Raw genomic sequence first — 18749 nt, forward strand, 5'->3', positions numbered from 1 at the left:
TTTCCCTTGCTAAATGAAACATGATTTAGAAAAAGAAGGGTTCACCAGACATAAGCACATGTATGATATATTTGTGTGTAACTTATTAACATCTTCATGAGCACCACTCTTTAATGATTATACAGGAAGATGGACTGGTCAGAAATGAATGTACAGGGCAATCTTAGCATGTTGTTTTGTGAACAGTTTGTCCCCATTATTAAGAAAATTAAAAACAAAATAAAGAAAATATATTCAGGTATTGTTTTTTTTTTACCTTGATCACAATTTTTCCCTGTATATCCAGGTTGACACTCACAGGTATAGACTGTTACAAAGTCTGTACATGTTGCTCCGTTAAGACAAGGATTCGGGGAACATGCATTGTTAACTGCGAAGAAAATAAAAGAAGAAGAATGGATTTGATGAGTCTGACCTTGAATTGACTTTTAATATAATGATTCAATCAAATATAAAGACGACAATCTTGATAGTCATATAAACTACTAGGGATTCTACTACCCATAAAATATGATGGATACACTTATGCAAGTGAGGCCTTAACACTGATCTACATTTTTAGAAAAATGTGCACATTGGGTCAAGTTCTTCACATTCTAATAAGAGGGAATGAAAAAAAAACCCTCGAACGATTGACTTTGAATTGGCTACATTTAGAATGCAGGTATGCTATTGCAGTCCATGACATATGTAACATACATGAGATCGTAGGTAATTATAACGAAGAGACCTAGAGCTATTATTGAATTTGGACCTATATGAACCTGTTTCAATACGGGTATCTATGAATTTGCGTTTATTTCTCAATTTCAAAACTAAATTTTAAACATTAATATATATAGCTAAATATATCAAAGACATCAGGGAATGCTGTAAGCATTTAATAAAGAAAATTCATGTTGAGATTTTTCATCATTCAAGATTAATTTCTTGTACTTAGTAGACTCATTAGACTGATTAGTAATGTCTAACTTCAATGTTTATACTATACTCAAGTATTAAGATGAGCTTAACAGTCCAAGATGGTAACCACAAACGTAGACAATGGTTGGTAATTCATAACACTTGTTGATATTAATAAATTTGACATTCTGATGACAAAATTTCCCCAAGCCACTAAAATACCACAATTTTAGAAGCTTGTAACAATGACATTAACTTGGTAATTGAAGCTATATTGGTTAAACCGGACCCGGATACTAAAGCCAGTATACTTACCTATTTGACAATTATTTCCACTGTAACCATCAGGACAGTTACACTGGTAGGAATAGGATGTGAGACTTGCAATACACACCCCGCTATTCTCACATGGATTGTTAAAACAAGGGTCCAGTACTATAAAAACAAAATAGAAATAAATTTAATTATAAAAAAAGAGGGCTAAAGATGGATCTCAATTTTGAACTTACTTCTTTGGATGAATAATTATCACACAAATTCAATGATGTAATAGAAGGGAATGCAACATCAAACCAGATCAAAGCAGGGAAAAAACTTTCCAGGTAGTAATAAATGAGAGTGCTCAATAGTAATTTTGAAAAAAAATAATACTGTAACAATTTTTTTTAAGCGCAACCTAAAATGCACAATGCATACTAAAATGTGTGAAATCTAATCTGCTCTCAATTAAAACGATGACTAACTCCAATTGTCAAATTATAACATAAGTCATCAAGAATGAGACTGATAATTCTGGGAAAGACAAGTACTACAATGTTAGCATGATTAATTGCATAAAATTCCATGATATGTGCGTTTGGAACTTTTTCTACTCACAAATCTCACAGCGACTTCCAACGTATCCAGTTGGGCAAGTGCAGGTGTAGTCATATACCCCTGTTACCTTCTCACACGTGCCTCCATTGAAGCAAGGCCCACTGGAACAAGGGTTAATGGCTGCAAAAGATGTAAATTTGTAGAAATCACATCAAATAAAATGGAGACAAATATTGAGATGAGAGAGGATCAATTTTTCTCAACACACTTTTTTAATGCAAGGATTTATATTCATTGAATTTAAACTCTATACTGACTAATGATAAAGCAGAGAATACTCTGAATTTTCCGTTAATCTGTCTGAGTTTATCAGCAATCGTTGAATTATTTATGTAACGTAACATAAGAGGAGAGAAGAAAAAGAGAAAATAAGAAAAATAGGGGAAGAGAGAGAGAGAGAAAGGGAATGAGAAAGAAAAGGAGGTGGATTTAAAAAAATATATGAATATAATCTTAAAAAATTTAGTAACAGATTTTGAGACATTGGTGATGAAGTGATATCACAATGCTGATAGAAAAAGACAGGGAAAAGTGGAAATAGAGACCAAAGAGAAAATCCTTAGAACTTTAAGTTAGATCTACTTACCAAGCTCGCAGTTATCACCAGTGAATCCTAGTTGACAGTCACAGCTGTAGTAAGCTCCAAAATTCCTACAGGTCCCACCGTTTTGACAAGGAGAGCTACTGCATTGGTTTGAAACTGTATAAGATGATAAGATATATAAAGAAAAAGTTGAAAAAAAACTATTTTATCATAAGTATTGATGAATATAATTAGAAAGAAACAGGAGAAACACTATGAGCACACTGTAAGGGCACAGACCTTGACTGAAACAAGTGGGCTTAAAGATTAGTCAAGCCAAAATACACATTGCTGTTTGAAATGTCGCAAAATAGAGTTCAATTCAACGCTAAGGAAGGTTAAGATCCGGGCTACCCTAGTGTGTTTTGATATATCAATGGATTATGGCTGCCAGCTATATAGGACCACCAGTAAATAAGAATATTGATGCTGCAAGATATTTAGACATATATTTTCATTAAACATTCAATAGGGCCGTCTGCACCATCCCGAGTTTTCAAATTAGCGCGCTATTTCTGATCCGGCAAATTATCCCGATCTGAAAAATCTCGAGATTGTTTGTAATGCAGACGCAATTATCGCGCTAGTTCGTAGGATTAATCTCGAGATTGCAATCCCAAGTCAACTTGGGTTTATTTGCAAAATAGCGCGCTATTTACGAATTATCGCGCTAATTCGTAGGTGCAGACGCACTCGGGTTTGGACTCGGGTTAATTTATTCATGACCTTCAGTCCATAATGCAATTCGTGTTCCATTTCCGCCTTGGTAAAAACATAAACAGCGATTATACCGAACGCATGCGAAAGTCAACTTTATCATAGCGTTCATCAATTCCCCAATCAGCAACGATGGTGTCAAGCCCCCCGTGAATGGATTTTGGGAGAGACCAGACCGATGGGGGAGGCGCTCATTATCGACGATGGTCATAGTCAATAACAATACTGACAGCATTGTCTTATTCCTTCGCAAAATGTGAGCAAATAGCATTTCTTCCCCCCCCCTCTCTCTCACCCCCTCTGTCGTTGCCTCGGAGTCCGCCATCATATTAAACGAAGAATACTTCACTCGCTTATAATTATAGCGCGGCTGAGCTGAGAGGATTGTTGCATAACAACGGTCGAATTCGGCACATCGCGGGAAGTTATTCAAAAGCGCGGGCCGTTGAAACTCCAAGATCGAAAGTGCGCATGCTCGGAATATCGGGCTTGTTGCCTCGCTCGAGCAAGAATCGCTCTTCGTGCGATGGTGGAGACGGGGTTTCTTGAATCTCGAGATTAATCGCGAAGAGGGCTGATCGGGCTAAAATCTCGAGATTGAGCAAACTCGGGATGGTGCAGCACCGCCTTATGTGAGAAAACTTGGTTACACTTTAGAAATTGGGTATGATCAGATTAATTTCATTTTTTTCTCAAGCATTGAATTAGAATAATGATACAAACAAAAACAGAAAATGTATAATGGTCTATAAAACAATAAGAACCTTGCTTTTCAGAAATATTCATAGTAGTTTCTGACACACTAGGTATTTAAAGTAAATCATTATTACTGAGGCTGGATTAAAGAATGCTTTGATATACCTGCATAAAAGAAAGATGCTATTTATTTCTAAGGAGCTTATTAACCCTCTAAGATTTTTTAAATTCAGTATAAGTATTGACACAGGTCTGCATATACATACAGAGTTGAAAAAATATCTGTCCCATTCTGCTCTTTTAATATTATGACAGATTAGCTCAAATATATTTACTTGGGGCTAGAGACATACCTGTTAGGCAACGGTCACCTTCAAAACCAGGAAGACACTGGCAGATGTATGTATCATGAGTGCCCAGATTATTACATGATCCTCCATTATAACAGGGGTTGCTATCGCATGGATCAAACGCTTAAAGTAAATAAAAAGATACAATGTAACATATTATTACACTTAGTGAATATTTTAAAAATATCACGGCCTAATATACAGAAACGTATCAAATTTAGATATGAGAAGTATTGATCATTATAGTGTCCCCATAAGTATAAGATTGTCCACCAGAACAAGGATTGCTATCATGTGGATCAAATGCTGGCAATAAATATAAGATGCAATGTAAACTACAAATTACTGTAAGTATTCTTATTTTTTTTAAAAATACAGCTATTCATTTTCATTTATTCCTTGTATGAAGGTCAAGAATTTCAATATTGCAGTCCTGTTTTCCAATATGTCATACAGTAATTCGAAAACAATGTACAATATTTTTCTTTCAACATGAATTCTGTTTAAAATTCATTTTGACTGCGCATGAGGTATAATATGAGATAACGTATGTGAGGAACTTTTGCAATGTTTAGTCATGTAATCACGTCACATTACGCTATTGTGTATTGAGTACATTCTTTAAATAAATCCCCCTAATCAACAAAGTGTTAGGTTATGTTGATTAAAGGACAAGTCCACCCAAACAAAAACTTGATTTGAATAAAAAGAGAAAAATTCAACAAGCACAACACTGAAAATTACATCAAAATCGGATGTAAAATAAGAAAGTTATGGCATTTTAAAGTTTCGCTTATTTTCAACAAAATGGTTATATGAACGAGCCATTACATCCAAATGAGAGAGTTGATGACATCACTCACTCACTATTTCTTTTGTATTTTATTATATGAAATATGATATATTTTGATTTTCTCATCATTGTCATGTAAAATGAAGTTTCATTCCTCCCTAAACACTTGGAATTACAATATTTTAACATTTTGTGCTTCAGGCAAGGAGGTCCTAATTGTCAAATTCGTAAAAACTGAAATATTGTATAATTCAAACAATAAAAAACAAAAGAAATAGTGAATGAGTGACGTCATCGACTCTATCATTTGGATGTAACTGGCTCGTTCATATAACTATTTTGTTGAAAATAAACAAAACTTTGAAATGTCATAACTTTCTTATTTTCCATCCGATGAAATTTTCAGCATTGTGCTTGTCTGATTTTTCTCTATTGATTCAAATCAACATTTCTCTGAGGTGGACTTGACTTTAATTTAAAAAGTGAGACTTTCGGACTTTCATGTTTTGTTGCCCACATACATTACGATCTTTGTAAGGGTGCATTTTGGTGTGTAACGTCATGTAAAATTCACTCATAAGTTTCTTCAGTGATTATTTCAAACATGCTTCAATATTGATTATCTTTTACCTGCCATGCGTTAATAATTTCATTTGCTTCAAACTTTAAGGAAGAAATTTCAGTTACTATTTCTATCAAACTGGAATCAAAACATTTTGATGATGGTAATATTTATCCATCAAAATCAGGTTAAATTATTTCTTGGTTACACTGTAGAGTAGATAACCTTGAGACTTTGAAAACATTCAAAATGGTATCTACTTGAAATAAGGACTAAAAATCAATTAGGATTATCATAACTTACTATAGATTTCACAGTTAATGCCTTCATAATAAATAGGGCATCCACAGGAGTAGGAATATAGACCCTGATTGCTGATATTAATGACACAAGTACCTCCTGCCTGGCATGGATTACTGTAACATGGATCAACTGTAAAAGTGAAAAATATGGAAATGAAAAATGAGGTTTTAAACACTGGAAGTCACTGGTGATCGAAGATGCAATGTGATACATTACACATCAGCTGGGCAAACTTTATATCTAAAAGCAGTAACATGTTCGTGACACTGAATATATGGCTGCCATAATCAATGAATCCAGTACAATGGTGTTTCTTTTACATGGTAAAGTAGCCCAATTTCTTGAGATAGAAAGCAGAAATTAGGACAGACATTATTGGATTATAAGGCTTTCAATTCTTACATCAAATACAAGATCTTATTGATTACTTTATTTAAATTTATAGTATTGCATAATTTATTTTTGATTATATGACATGATTTGTAGAATTTGTACATGACACATCCATCAGTCGTCGGACCGTTACTCATTTTAAAAATATTTCTAATTTAATGGAAACTAATTACGCCAGAGAAAATAATAGAAATGTAAACATTATCCCACCATGAGCAATTAAATAATAGAGTTATTACCAATGTTGCAGTTGGGTCCAAGGAGACCGGTTGTGCAGTCACATCGGTAGTTGAGTTGGGCAAAGCTGTCAACAATCGTGTTACAGGTTGCTCCATTTAGGCAAGGGTCACTGTGGCATGGACTCACTGCAAGTGGAGAAATCAAATATCATACTTTATAATCATATTCTAAATTATACAGAACCAGGATCCAATCATAAAAGTGTACCAGCGAGTTTCATTACTCTTTTTTAAGTCACAGACACCTTTTAAGTCCAGATTCATGATGGCAAGGACCAAGAATCGGTAGTGCTAAAATTAGACAAAAAGTATTGCTTAAAAAACAGAATGTGTATATACTCTTTAATTGTGTGTTTAACCTGAAGTCAGAAATATAATGGAATTTGGGAATCAATTCAGATAGCATTGGTGTCATACTACGGTTACTCAGAAGCCAAATAAACATAATGTTGATTTAGAAATTACTCAGAATTCCTATGATTATGACACAAATTAAATGCAAGTCAAGTTCCATGCAATTGCTGGTCTACAGCTCAAATCTCTTTCTCTCTAAAAAGAAAGCATGCAACCTACAGGAGGAGAGATGGGCAGTAATGAACCCTCATAAATCTGAATGATGTACAGGTCACAATAAAATATCCTATCCCACTTACACCTGGGATCTAAAGATATTCAAGTTTCAGAACTTTTTGTAACAGACTTGTATTTCCAATGAAGAACCACCCATGACATTAATGGGGAAAGTTAAGATGATATACTTACAAACTTCACAATTCACTCCATAGTGAGACGGGGGGCACTGACACAAATAGAAAGATGGATAACTTGTGCAGTTGGCGCCATTCAGGCATGGATTACTCAGGCATGGATCAAACACAACTGCAAAGTAAACGAAACCATGAGCCGATGTTTTACCAAACATTTAAAACCGAATTCTATTATGGTGCTTTTTATTGTGTTGTCACAGCAATATAGCTGGTTTATTACATGCGCTAGACTCACAAATAGATGTGAGAAAACATTTGCAATTGACTGATTACAGATTGTGACATGAATTAGATTATAGTTAAGTTGAAAGCATGTTCATTATACCCTTCATAAGACCCTCTTACACAACATGGCGATTGCTCGTATTATTAATTGCATTCAACATTTGTTCTTGTAATACAAAATTGATCTTGTAACGAGTACAACCAATCACAAATATCATTAGAATAATAAATTACTAAGCTTTGTGATAAGGGGCCAAGGCAATTAATTACATTCAGCTCTCTGTGTTACTTACATGGTGTCTCGCACTGATACCCGGTCCAGCCAGACTGGCATATACACTGAAACGCGGTGTTCTGGTTGACTAACGTGCAGTTTCCTTCATTCATGCAAGGGTCACTCAGACAGGGGTTGTAAAATCCTTTTGATGACAAAAAATATTCATATTATTTATTTAACACTTTCATAAAAGGTAACAAAGTGCTGTATAAACCTCTACTTTTGAAATTTTATTTCACTGATTATCTTTTTTTAACTAAACATGATTAAGGAATTCCTGAGGATATATTTTATTTCAAATACATGCATAATCTATTCTTGAAGTACATTTTTTCTATAACATTTTTTTTTTCACAGCTTACAGAGATACAGTTTATGATAAAAGTGGCAATGAGAATAAACTATCAAAGTCAATAAACCGTCTTATTTTCTAAAGCTTGAAATTAACTTTTGTTAGGAATTCAATTGTTATAATACAAGACATATATCCCCGTAATTCACAAGTCTGTGAATAGGAAACTTGAAATAACACTTTTTGGTATTGTCTCCCTCAATTTAATTTTGGTACTTAACTATGACTTGCAGGTAATCAGTGAAACCCCCTTTCAATTGTTTATAGTATACCCTGAGGCCTGAGAAATATGATTCAGATGACATGATGAACTCATTTTGTTATATGATGTATGCTGGTAATTGATTAAGCCCCAATTAACTTAGAAAGATGGCAGTAGCAACCCAGAGGAGCAATCATTCTAAGCTGAAATTCTTGGAATCATGGTGAATCGCATTTACAGTCTGCAACAGTTCTGCAATTGCTGAATCAAAATTATCATCCAATATTTGCAATTGATTGCCAATCTTTGTGACAATCGACCCAGTCTTTAATGGTTTTCAACGTCTCACCTTGCGAGCAATCATCACTTGTAAAGCCAGGTTTACAGTTACAGATGAACTTGGCTCCATTAGGAACACAGGTGCCTTCATTCTGACAGGGGTTACTATCACATGGAATAGCTGAAGAAATATATGTAGACTGTTATATATCATCGTATAATGACTGGCCATGATAAAAGCACATTTCATGCTACATAACATTTCAATTGGGGGATATTGTCATCTGATAGCTAGTTTACAGTGCCTTAATTCACGTTCTTCTTACACCTATATGTGAAACAACATGCAATCTCACACTAATTCTTATTATAATCATTTCATTTTATTCATACAATAAGAATAATAACATGCCTAATATAATCAAGGCAAATAATAAATAGCAATATCTTGCTGAACCTCACACATCCAACCGGTTAGCCTAGCTAGAGAAGCAATCAACTAAATTCGTTCTTCCTTTCTATATTATATGGGGTAATAAAGATCTTTATATAAACGTGTGAAATGTGATTACAAGTCAATTCTTTCTAAAAATGTATTTGTGTTACTGTACAAAATTTGGGGAATTAGATGAGGTTGAAAAACCAATGGATCAACAATAATTAGATAAACATCATTAACCAGGAGGGCAGCAAAAAAGGGAACAGGTAACTTTTACTGCATAAAAAAAGGATTATAGATGGGAGTCAAGATTGTGATATGCCTTATGGCGTGGTTTAATGATCACCAAACTTTATGGATTTGTATTGATGAGACCTTACTTACGTATTTCACAGTTGTCTCCCACCCAAGGCCATGGGCAGGTGCAGTTGTACCCAATAGACCCCAGTGAACATGATCCACCATTCATGCAAGGTTGGGAGTAACAGAAGTTCTCTGTGGGAGTGGAATGTGATGAAGGATATGAAGGGAAATGTATTAGTTAACCTGGGGGAGGGGGATGGCACAACATTATGCTCCTGCGTTATTTGCTCCGGGTCTTAATATCTCAGAGGGCATAGGGTTACAGTTAGGGTTTTAACACAGTTTTAGCTCAGAATAAATGTAAAAAAGGATTGGGGTTTATTTGGTTTTGAAAGTAGGTGTTATGTTGCTGCAGAAAATGCCATGGTATAATTCTCTAAAATAAGAGAAAGGTGTTATTTTGGCCTCAAATATAAGAGTTTTATCTGTGAGCTTATCTCAAAGATATAACTTTTTTGTTTTGCCTGATATAAGAAATTGATATTTCAACTAAAAGTAGGATCAAAACATTATTTTGGATTAATTAAACGTTCAATGAATATATGACAGAATGAAGTATGTGATCTTTGCGCTTCAATCTTGATTTCCATCCGTTATGTAAAAGTTGGTCATTGAATAAGTCTGCATTAAATCAAGTGCAGTAATGTGGGTTTCAGTTGATTGAATATATTTTAGATATTTTTTCAAAGCTTACAATACATGTACATATCTTTCCAAAACGTATGAAACCTAGGGACTTGTTTTGACTGACTTATTGTGGATTTTTCGGCTGGTAGTGACCTATGAATTAGTAGGTAAATGCTGAACTTCGAGGTACAAATTAGTGCTCAATATTTACATCATATACATTACAGTATGGGTTGTTAAATATGACATAAAAATGCCATAATCAGTCATCAGCTTTCTTAATCCAAACGTCGAAATCTGTCTTGGACTAAGTGTCCTTTAATGTAAGAAAATGTCTATTCCACAACCTCTTTGTTGCCCTAAAAAGCCCTTTGATATTTGACAAAGTGTTGAGTCAGTAATTCTCTAGGTATTGGATCCAACAAATGTACATCTTTAAGAAACGTACTAGTATATACTGTTTTGTTACAATTGACGATTGATTCAGCCATTTTAAACAGAGGTTAACTTAGGTTAACGGCCATTTCCTTTAGAAATTTGGTGGTTTCAAGCATAAAATCAATAATGTAATTTATAAAAAACTATATGTGTCAAAATATACCACATGATTTAAAGTGATGTAGAAATTAAGGTTAAAACATATCATGAATGAAATGGGACTTCCAATGAGCACATATTGTAAAGAGAAAAGTACAAAATATAATTATTTTAAGAATAATACGAACACAGCAAACCTCCTTCACCACCTTTCAAATGGTTTTAAATGAAATATCTTTACAGTAATAAAATAGAACCTATTTTCTCCAGCAATGAAGATGACATATCATGGGGTTTTATTTCGTGTGGTATTGATGATTAGTATTAAAAACTTTTGGCAATTATCATGTAAGTGGAATAGTGATACCAATGACAAACCTATTTCACATCGCTCTCCTAGAAATCCAACTTCACAAACACACAGAAATGTTTCATTTCCAAGCTGGCAGGTAGCTCCATTTAGACAAGGGTTGTTCAAACAATAGTTTACTGCAATGGAATGAAACATGTTTAAGATAATTAGTAGCTTTGTGGAAATGTGTATTTTTATGATTGTTGCATTTCCTTTTCTTCAGATGGGAAAGATAAAGTACCTCGAATATGAAGAATTTGAAACGAATTATCAATGCAAAGATATCTAGAACTGAGCAGTTGTATTTAATAATATGGTACTTTTCTACCATTATACTACATTTCAGACTATGAAGTAAAAACATTTACTATCACTTGCATTTTTAATTCATCTGAAATACATGGTGGTCTTAAGACATGATTTTTCCAGTGTTAGGTCTATTCTCTTCATAACATGCTTTTAGAGCATAAAAGTCAGGCAGTTCATATTTCTCAAGAGTTACCAATTCAATCCAATCACAAATCATTGTATACCCACAAGTAATTGTTTGTCTAAGAATGCCCATTTACCTATATACCGGTATTAATTATTTGATACCATGCAAGCTAATTACTCCCCCCAATATTTTTTGTAAAGAATGAACATCTATATGGTCACTTAATCTTCAAACACAAATTGATTTGTTCTGGATGATCGACCTTTTATTCAGAAGAGAGAAATAAACTTACCGACTTCACAATTTGTCCCGATATATCCCTGCAGACATCCGCATAGGTAGCCAACTCCTCCTAGTTGGCAGGTTGCATTGTTTTGGCATGGCTCACTCAAGCAATGGTCAACTGATTATTTGTTTTATTTTTAAACAAATAAGTGAAATTGAAATAAATACAAAATTTAAAAAAATCCAAAGGACATTGAAATAAAATGTAAAGATAAAAACAGAAATTTGGATACAAATACTTGTAAACAAGCTTGTCCAAAATTGTAAAAGAAAATGTCAGCAATCACATTGAAAAAATTAACACTGGCACTTAATATTGCATAGATACAGAATTAAGTGAATTCAGATTTGCCTACATTTTTAAATTGTTATAATGACATGATATTCAAGTCAAATTTTAATACAACTCTAACACAGTGAAATGAAATGATGTTTCACACAAATACAATAAAATTACATTTGATAATAAATATTGTATGTACATTTTTTTTTCATGAAATGCTGCAATATATATTTTATTTCGATCTATTTTAATGCACAGGGAGCTACTAATCACAAGCTTTTATGAACTTTTCTGTAGTTTCCATTTTTCTCTCATATTACTTGTCATTCCTGTACACAAATACACTAACACATTTTTCTGCTGAGAAAATAACTAACATTGAACTGAAGTGATTATGTATATCATTATTAAATGTTTTTCCCATCCTACGAAATTTAAGAGAAAATGACTTTAAGCCAATTCCTGATAACTAAGTAAATATAACACGCATATCAAAATCAAATGTATGTTCATAATGGAATACATAGTTTGTATTGATCTCAATAAAACTATATAATAAAAACATATCAATTATGTTCCGGGTGATTGGACTATTCACTGTTAGTTTCATTTCATAGTACATAAACCCTTGAATATTCATAAATTTGTAAAATAGATAATTCAATATTTACCAAGACCACACTGTTGGCCGGTGAAACCCAGGGTACAATTACATTCATAGCCTGTTGGTGTAAGTTGACAAGAAGCATTGTTCGCACAAGGCATATCATAGCAGAAATCCTCTGTAAATAAAATGACCAGATATATACAAATCAAGTACGGGTGTTGAGAAACATTAAAAGAAAAATGCTTAGTATAGCACGGTGTGCTACATTACAGGTAGCATTAAAAAAGAAAACTGAAACACTTTGAAATACCTGATTCGTAAATGATTTAAGTTGGTATCATACATGTAATTTTATTTTTCCTTACCTATTTCACAGAAGTCTCCAAGGAAGATTGGAGGGCATTCACACTGGTAGCCATTCGCTTCGAGAAGACAAGTTCCTCCATTCTGACAAGGGTCACTGTAGCAATGGTTATCTATATGAAAAAAAAATATTACCAGGGTGGTTGACAGATGTCTTGTAACCATAAGATGATATATGTGAATAAAGATAATCTGTCAATAATGTTTGATCTAAGCCAGATGTCTTTTGTCACTATAAGACAAAACCCTTTTTTGCTTAACTCAAATTTACACCATGCCTTGTTATTTCATTGGTCTATCGAGGACAATAGGAATTCATCATCTTTTTTTTTTCATTCTGGTAAAGGAAACCAAGAAAACATATATCAGAATGACATTATGATCATTTCTCCAAGTAAGTAGAAATCTTAGTCTGAAAGGGTATACCACCAAATATCTTAACAATAAAATTTTATTCTGCAAAAGAAAAGTATCAGGATTTAAAATAATCCTTGTAATCGTTATCATACTGACAATTTATTATACAAGTCAAATATCCTATACTTGGAGGTAGAAAATACTCGGCTTTGTCCTTGATGAGCAGTCAGACCGTAATTGACCTTGTCCTTAGCTTCCAAACCTTATGCACAACACTGCAATCACAGTTTAAACCCTTGCTTAAAGACATTCCAATACTTGAGTAGTAGTCTAATAGCAAGCACTTGATTGTCATATAAAAGAATGCAGTACTCCGTTTGGACTGTGCTACTCATGATGTATATATTAAAACATGTGTGTACATTGAATAATGGCCAAATATTTGTGGAAGATTGCAATTACATTCACCAAAGTTAGGCCTCCAGACACATTTACAATCCAATGGACTTTCAATTCCACTTCAGAAACAAGCTATACCTCCTACTTTATACCCTACTTTCCCCTACATATATGATACTATTATTTTGCTTTTTTTACATTGTGTATGACTCAGTAAAGATTTGAAAATCCATTATATACATGTTACACACCTTGTTCACAATTCCGACCAACAAATTTGTCGGTACAGATACACTCATAGTTGATGATGTCTTGGAGATTACATGTGGCATTGTTCAGGCATGGCTCACTATAACAATAATCAACTAGAGAAGAAAAAAGCGGAAAATTTTAAATTTTAAAATGATTCAACCATTTCATTTATCATTACAGGTACAATACATAACATATGAAGTATCAAAATTTTGTTAAGCTAAGTTTTGTTTATAAGTCATTCCTACTACATAATGGTGGTAGCTTTGTTCAGCTTCAAATACAATTTTATCTGTAATTGTAAATTTTATTAGTCAGACAATGTATTGAGGTCAAGAGAATGGGAAAATTCTGTAATGTCACTAGAAAATGATAGCTAAAGCTAAAGACCTTATTTTTCATTTCCCATTAATTTGAATATCGTACTGCTCTAAAATTACAATATTGCTTCACAGTACACAGAGAGAAGAATGGAGAAAAATGACATATTATTTTTCCATGGAATTGCTCAGATGATGAAATAAAGAATCAATCTAGGATTCAAACAGTTAACTCAAGGTAAAATCATATCTAAAGGCTTTCACAATATTTGGAAGTAGTGATAAAAAATAATGTTAAATGGGTTAAACTTACAATTTTCACAATGTATTCCAAAGTAGTCTGGAGGGCATGTGCAGTTATATCCAGCTCCATCAGGGGCAAGGTCACATGTAGCACCATTTTGACAAGGGTCACTGAAGCAAAAGTCCTCTGTAAATGTTATGAAATTAGATATGTAAGACTGAATTTAATAAACATCGCATTGTGCTTTTTGAAGAGTTTATGGGTAAGAGTGCAAAGATATATGTAAAATTGCTGCGTCAAATAGTGATCATTCTAAATGTGCATACGAATAGATTTTCATGACATGATTTCCTTTTCAGGATTTTCATTTTACTGTCATTCATATTTCTGTCTCTTTCTTTTTATCCTCTTCCTCTTTTAAATTCTCAACATTTACTCTTCAACCCCAAAGCCTAGTTAATATATATAATAATAATATAGAGTATTTCTAAAGCACCAAATCCACATTGATTATGTGCTCAAGGCGCTGAAATATACTTGGTATATTACTATTACCCCGGCTGTAGCTGAGTGGCCATATAGGCGATAAAGCATTCAAGGAATAAATCCTACAGGGCACCCATTCACCTCATCTGGGTCGAGTGCAGCAAAATGTGGATAAATTTCTTGCCGAAGTAAATTACGCCATGGCTGGGATTCGAACCCATGACCCTCTGTTTCAAAGTCCGAAGACTAATCACTGGGCCATAACGCTCCACACACACATATATATATATATATATCACATTATTACATACATCAACAGAGTTGAACCTACTGAATCAAACTCTTCATCCTTCAGTTTTTGGCTCAAATACATATGTTTGCCTTTATATTACATCTAATTCCACTGTGGGCCATTACATGGTATCACAACATTGTGTTATAAATACATAATGATAAGATCACTAAAGAACCTCACCTATTTCACAGAAATCTCCAATGAAGCTTGTTATACAATCACACATATATCCATTTCCATTCATATCCAACAGACAAGTTCCTCCGTTTTCACAGGGGCCAGATAAACAGTAGTCAACTGAAGGACATGAGCAAGCATGAACAGATGTTAATGCAACAATTATTTGGTTATGCTTGCAATGATGGACAAGCTATAGTGATTTTTCACAACCACAGGGTACCCATTTACCCCTGGATGGAGAGTGGCAAAGTGCGGATTGACGCCTAGCCAAGGGCTGTCTAGGTCTACAAAATCTTTAATATGGCACCGAGTAAAATGACTGAAATTCTTATAACATGCAGTTATCAAGGACAAATTCAAGAATGAACAGATGAAAAAGTAAAATAAGATGAAATAGAAATTCAAATGAACCAACTGTGCCAGAAACTTGAAGCGCTAAATGGCTGTCATTTGAGGTAATGATCACATAATGTTACTAAATGATCAGTAAGGTGTCTGCATGTATAAAATGTATTATCATTATTATTTGAAAAAAAAATGTGTAATTGCCCTGTAATCAACAAAATAAGGTCAATTTGAAACAGATATTTTTGTCACAAAAAAATAATTCATGTGAAAAGTGTTTTATCTGTGTTGGTCATTTTCAGCTACATGATCACTTTTCTGGCTAGATTTCATAATTTTACCTTTGCTAACCAAAATATGCCAGAATTAACCTTATGGAGCCATGAAATAGATCCAATTCTGCAATGAAATGGTATCAATTTATTTTTTTTAAAGACTTAATTGCTTGGAAACGAATCAGGTTTAATTCAGGTGTACTTACATAGTTCACAGTGTGTTCCGGTGTATTCTACAGTGCATTCACATTCATAACCAGCTCCATTCATGAGCAATGTACAAGTAGCCTCATTCTGACAGGGATTGCTAAAGCAGAAATCCTCTGGAATTAGAAATATCAATTGCATAAGATTTAAAATAGTAACTGGCCAGGTATTCTCGTCAGTCAATTTGACTTAATAGGATACCATAATAAAGCCATTCATTAAATTTGAAAAGCAATAAATATAATTAAATAGTATACTACGAAAATGACAATATACAAATAGTACATATCATTGAGGGTTTTAGAAAGAATTATTAAGGGAGTTTACACTGTTTCTAACATAACAAAACCATGACCAGTCCAAATAACTATTCATTTTTATATTTTCTGTTAACTATAATAATAGCCTGGTCATGTGATGATTTTCTTTGTAGTCTATTGTCTCAACAGGATCCATGAAATGATTTGATGATGTGCAAGAAGATACTACATACCGATTTCACAGTCATCACCAATATAAGGATCTGGACAGTCACATCGATATCCTGATCCAGGAAGCAATGAGCAGGCTCCTCCATTGCGGCAAGGTGATGTGAAACACTCATCAACTATAAAAGAAACAATAATTGATTTTAAACCAGAAGCCTTCATGAAGCGTACATATACTTGTATGTGTTACATATTATTGTCAATCAATTGTTGCTATCGATTTTTTATTTTGCAACAACTCACAAGGTATCATGGCCAAAATGTTTAAAATGACATCAGGGGACAGACATCACTTAAAGGATGAATGGAGAGAAGATAGGAAATTAATCTTGAATAGCCCTTTAGTTTGACATATGTTTGGGAAAGTTTCTTTAAAAACATGAACAGTTCAATAATAACATCAATGCTAACGTAGAAAGCATCCCTTGCATGTATGAAAATAGAATTTTATCAATAAGTGTCCCTCAGAGCTGTGTGTTGTGAAGAAGATATAGATTCATTTTTATACTCTTAGTTAATATAACTATTCATAAAAAAGTGGAATCATCATTTGCTTCAACACTCAAAGAGATCGAGTTTAACTTCTCCTTGCTTTTAAATTTCCAGTGACATGGGCCTGTATTCTGAAGTCGCTTTCTTCAGCATTCACAACTCAGGAAAGATTAAATTAAATTTTAGACATATACAATGTAAGGAAAATTTTGACATATTTGGCTGTTCATAATTTTAGTACAGAGTTAGACCATGGTCTAAACTCGACTTCAGAATACGGGCCATGGGTTTTACAACACATAAACTGATTGGTCAGATCATGCTCCAAGGATATGCACAACTACCATATATTTATGAATACCATACACACTTTAATTATCATGGGCTAGAGTCTCTTCATCATAACTCAAAGTCACCCTAAACCCTTTTGTGAAACAGCACCAATTCATATAACACACGTACATACCTCTATCACAATTGTATTCTGTGAATCCTGGGACACAAGTACAGGTGTAATTTGTAATTCCGTTAATGACGTCATTCTCAAGTGTGTTACACGTGGCACCATTGAAACATGGTCCGGCAAAACACGCATCAACTGGAAAATATGAAAAAATCATCAAGATTCAAGTAATAATTACTTGTATATTGTACTCAGTTATGTGCAATTCCTTGTTAAAATATATCTTATCTTTTGCTAAACTGAAGTTTTATGTGTGATATATCAAAAGAAAAATTGGTGTAGTGCCTGTCTGTAACAATGTGTGGGATTCATAAAAAAGATGACATAGAGAGTCTTTTGACTATTATGCGCTATATACATTTCAAATATTATTATTATTATTATTTAACATAAAGGCAGAAATTCCTCAACAAAGAATCGAATCGGCAAACTAGTTTAACCAATGAATAGTGTATATAAGTGTGTTGAAAGATGTAGTATGTAGCCAGCATGTGCCCTTCAGTCTTTACCTACAGTTGTTCATGAATATAACAATGCAATACACATGACCCCCTTTAAAGGTTGAGTACCCCTCTTGGAAGTGAGGATAAAATCAGTCTTTTTTTAAAGTGGAGACCTTATCTGCGACCCTCCCAATTATGAAATCCTGGATCCACCCTTGGCCATAACAATATGTACATACATACCATTTTCACAGTGTGTCCCTAGGTATCCATCTGGACAGGTACATGTATAACCATTGGAGAGCAGGTTACAAGTCGCTCCATTTTGACAGGGATCACTGTAGCAATAGTCATCTGTAATAACAAATTATTATATAGGCTGCCCTTGTGGTATCAGATATATTGTAATAAAATGCCTTATGTACAATACTGGTCAGAGTTCACACCCAAAGCAGAAAAGAAATTTGTTAACATTAGTTAGAGTAGTTTATGAACACAGTTACAATGTACTTTGTCCAATGAATTTCATCACAAACTACAAAGAGCATTAATAATAAAGTGAAATTTCTTGTAAATTTAGTATATTTAATTGGTTGTCATGTGAATAATTTGATAGGGTGCACATGTCGACATACTTTACTAAAGTATGCTGTGTACTCTTAAAAATAGTTTCAAATTGTGTCATTAATATAGA

The 18749-nt window shown here is 33.6% G+C and overlaps 1 protein-coding gene across 6 annotated transcripts in view; it reads right to left on the minus strand.

The window, feature by feature from the left end:
• Positions 1–18749, minus strand: part of LOC121431380 (fibrillin-2-like) — a 66825-nt gene that overhangs the window by 23919 nt on the left and 24157 nt on the right. For all 6 annotated transcript variants that reach the window (XM_041628927.1, XM_041628926.1, XM_041628925.1 and 3 more), the window contains 22 exons: positions 18299–18409; positions 17616–17747; positions 16663–16776; positions 16169–16285; positions 15343–15459; positions 14451–14567; positions 13817–13930; positions 12812–12922; positions 12511–12621; positions 11564–11674; positions 10862–10972; positions 9341–9451; positions 8588–8698; positions 7701–7826; positions 7178–7294; positions 6416–6541; positions 5784–5912; positions 4129–4248; positions 2366–2479; positions 1780–1899; positions 1219–1338; positions 257–370 (listed from right to left, as the gene is read on the minus strand). In XM_041628927.1, coding sequence (XP_041484861.1) covers positions 257–370; positions 1219–1338; positions 1780–1899; positions 2366–2479; positions 4129–4248; positions 5784–5912; positions 6416–6541; positions 7178–7294; positions 7701–7826; positions 8588–8698; positions 9341–9451; positions 10862–10972; positions 11564–11674; positions 12511–12621; positions 12812–12922; positions 13817–13930; positions 14451–14567; positions 15343–15459; positions 16169–16285; positions 16663–16776; positions 17616–17747; positions 18299–18409 — 2574 coding nt within the window. The remainder of the gene's footprint in view (positions 1–256; positions 371–1218; positions 1339–1779; positions 1900–2365; positions 2480–4128; positions 4249–5783; positions 5913–6415; positions 6542–7177; positions 7295–7700; positions 7827–8587; positions 8699–9340; positions 9452–10861; positions 10973–11563; positions 11675–12510; positions 12622–12811; positions 12923–13816; positions 13931–14450; positions 14568–15342; positions 15460–16168; positions 16286–16662; positions 16777–17615; positions 17748–18298; positions 18410–18749) is intronic.

Source organism: Lytechinus variegatus, chromosome 17 (assembly GCF_018143015.1).
Source record: "Lytechinus variegatus isolate NC3 chromosome 17, Lvar_3.0, whole genome shotgun sequence".
Lineage (NCBI taxonomy): Eukaryota > Metazoa > Echinodermata > Echinoidea > Temnopleuroida > Toxopneustidae > Lytechinus > Lytechinus variegatus.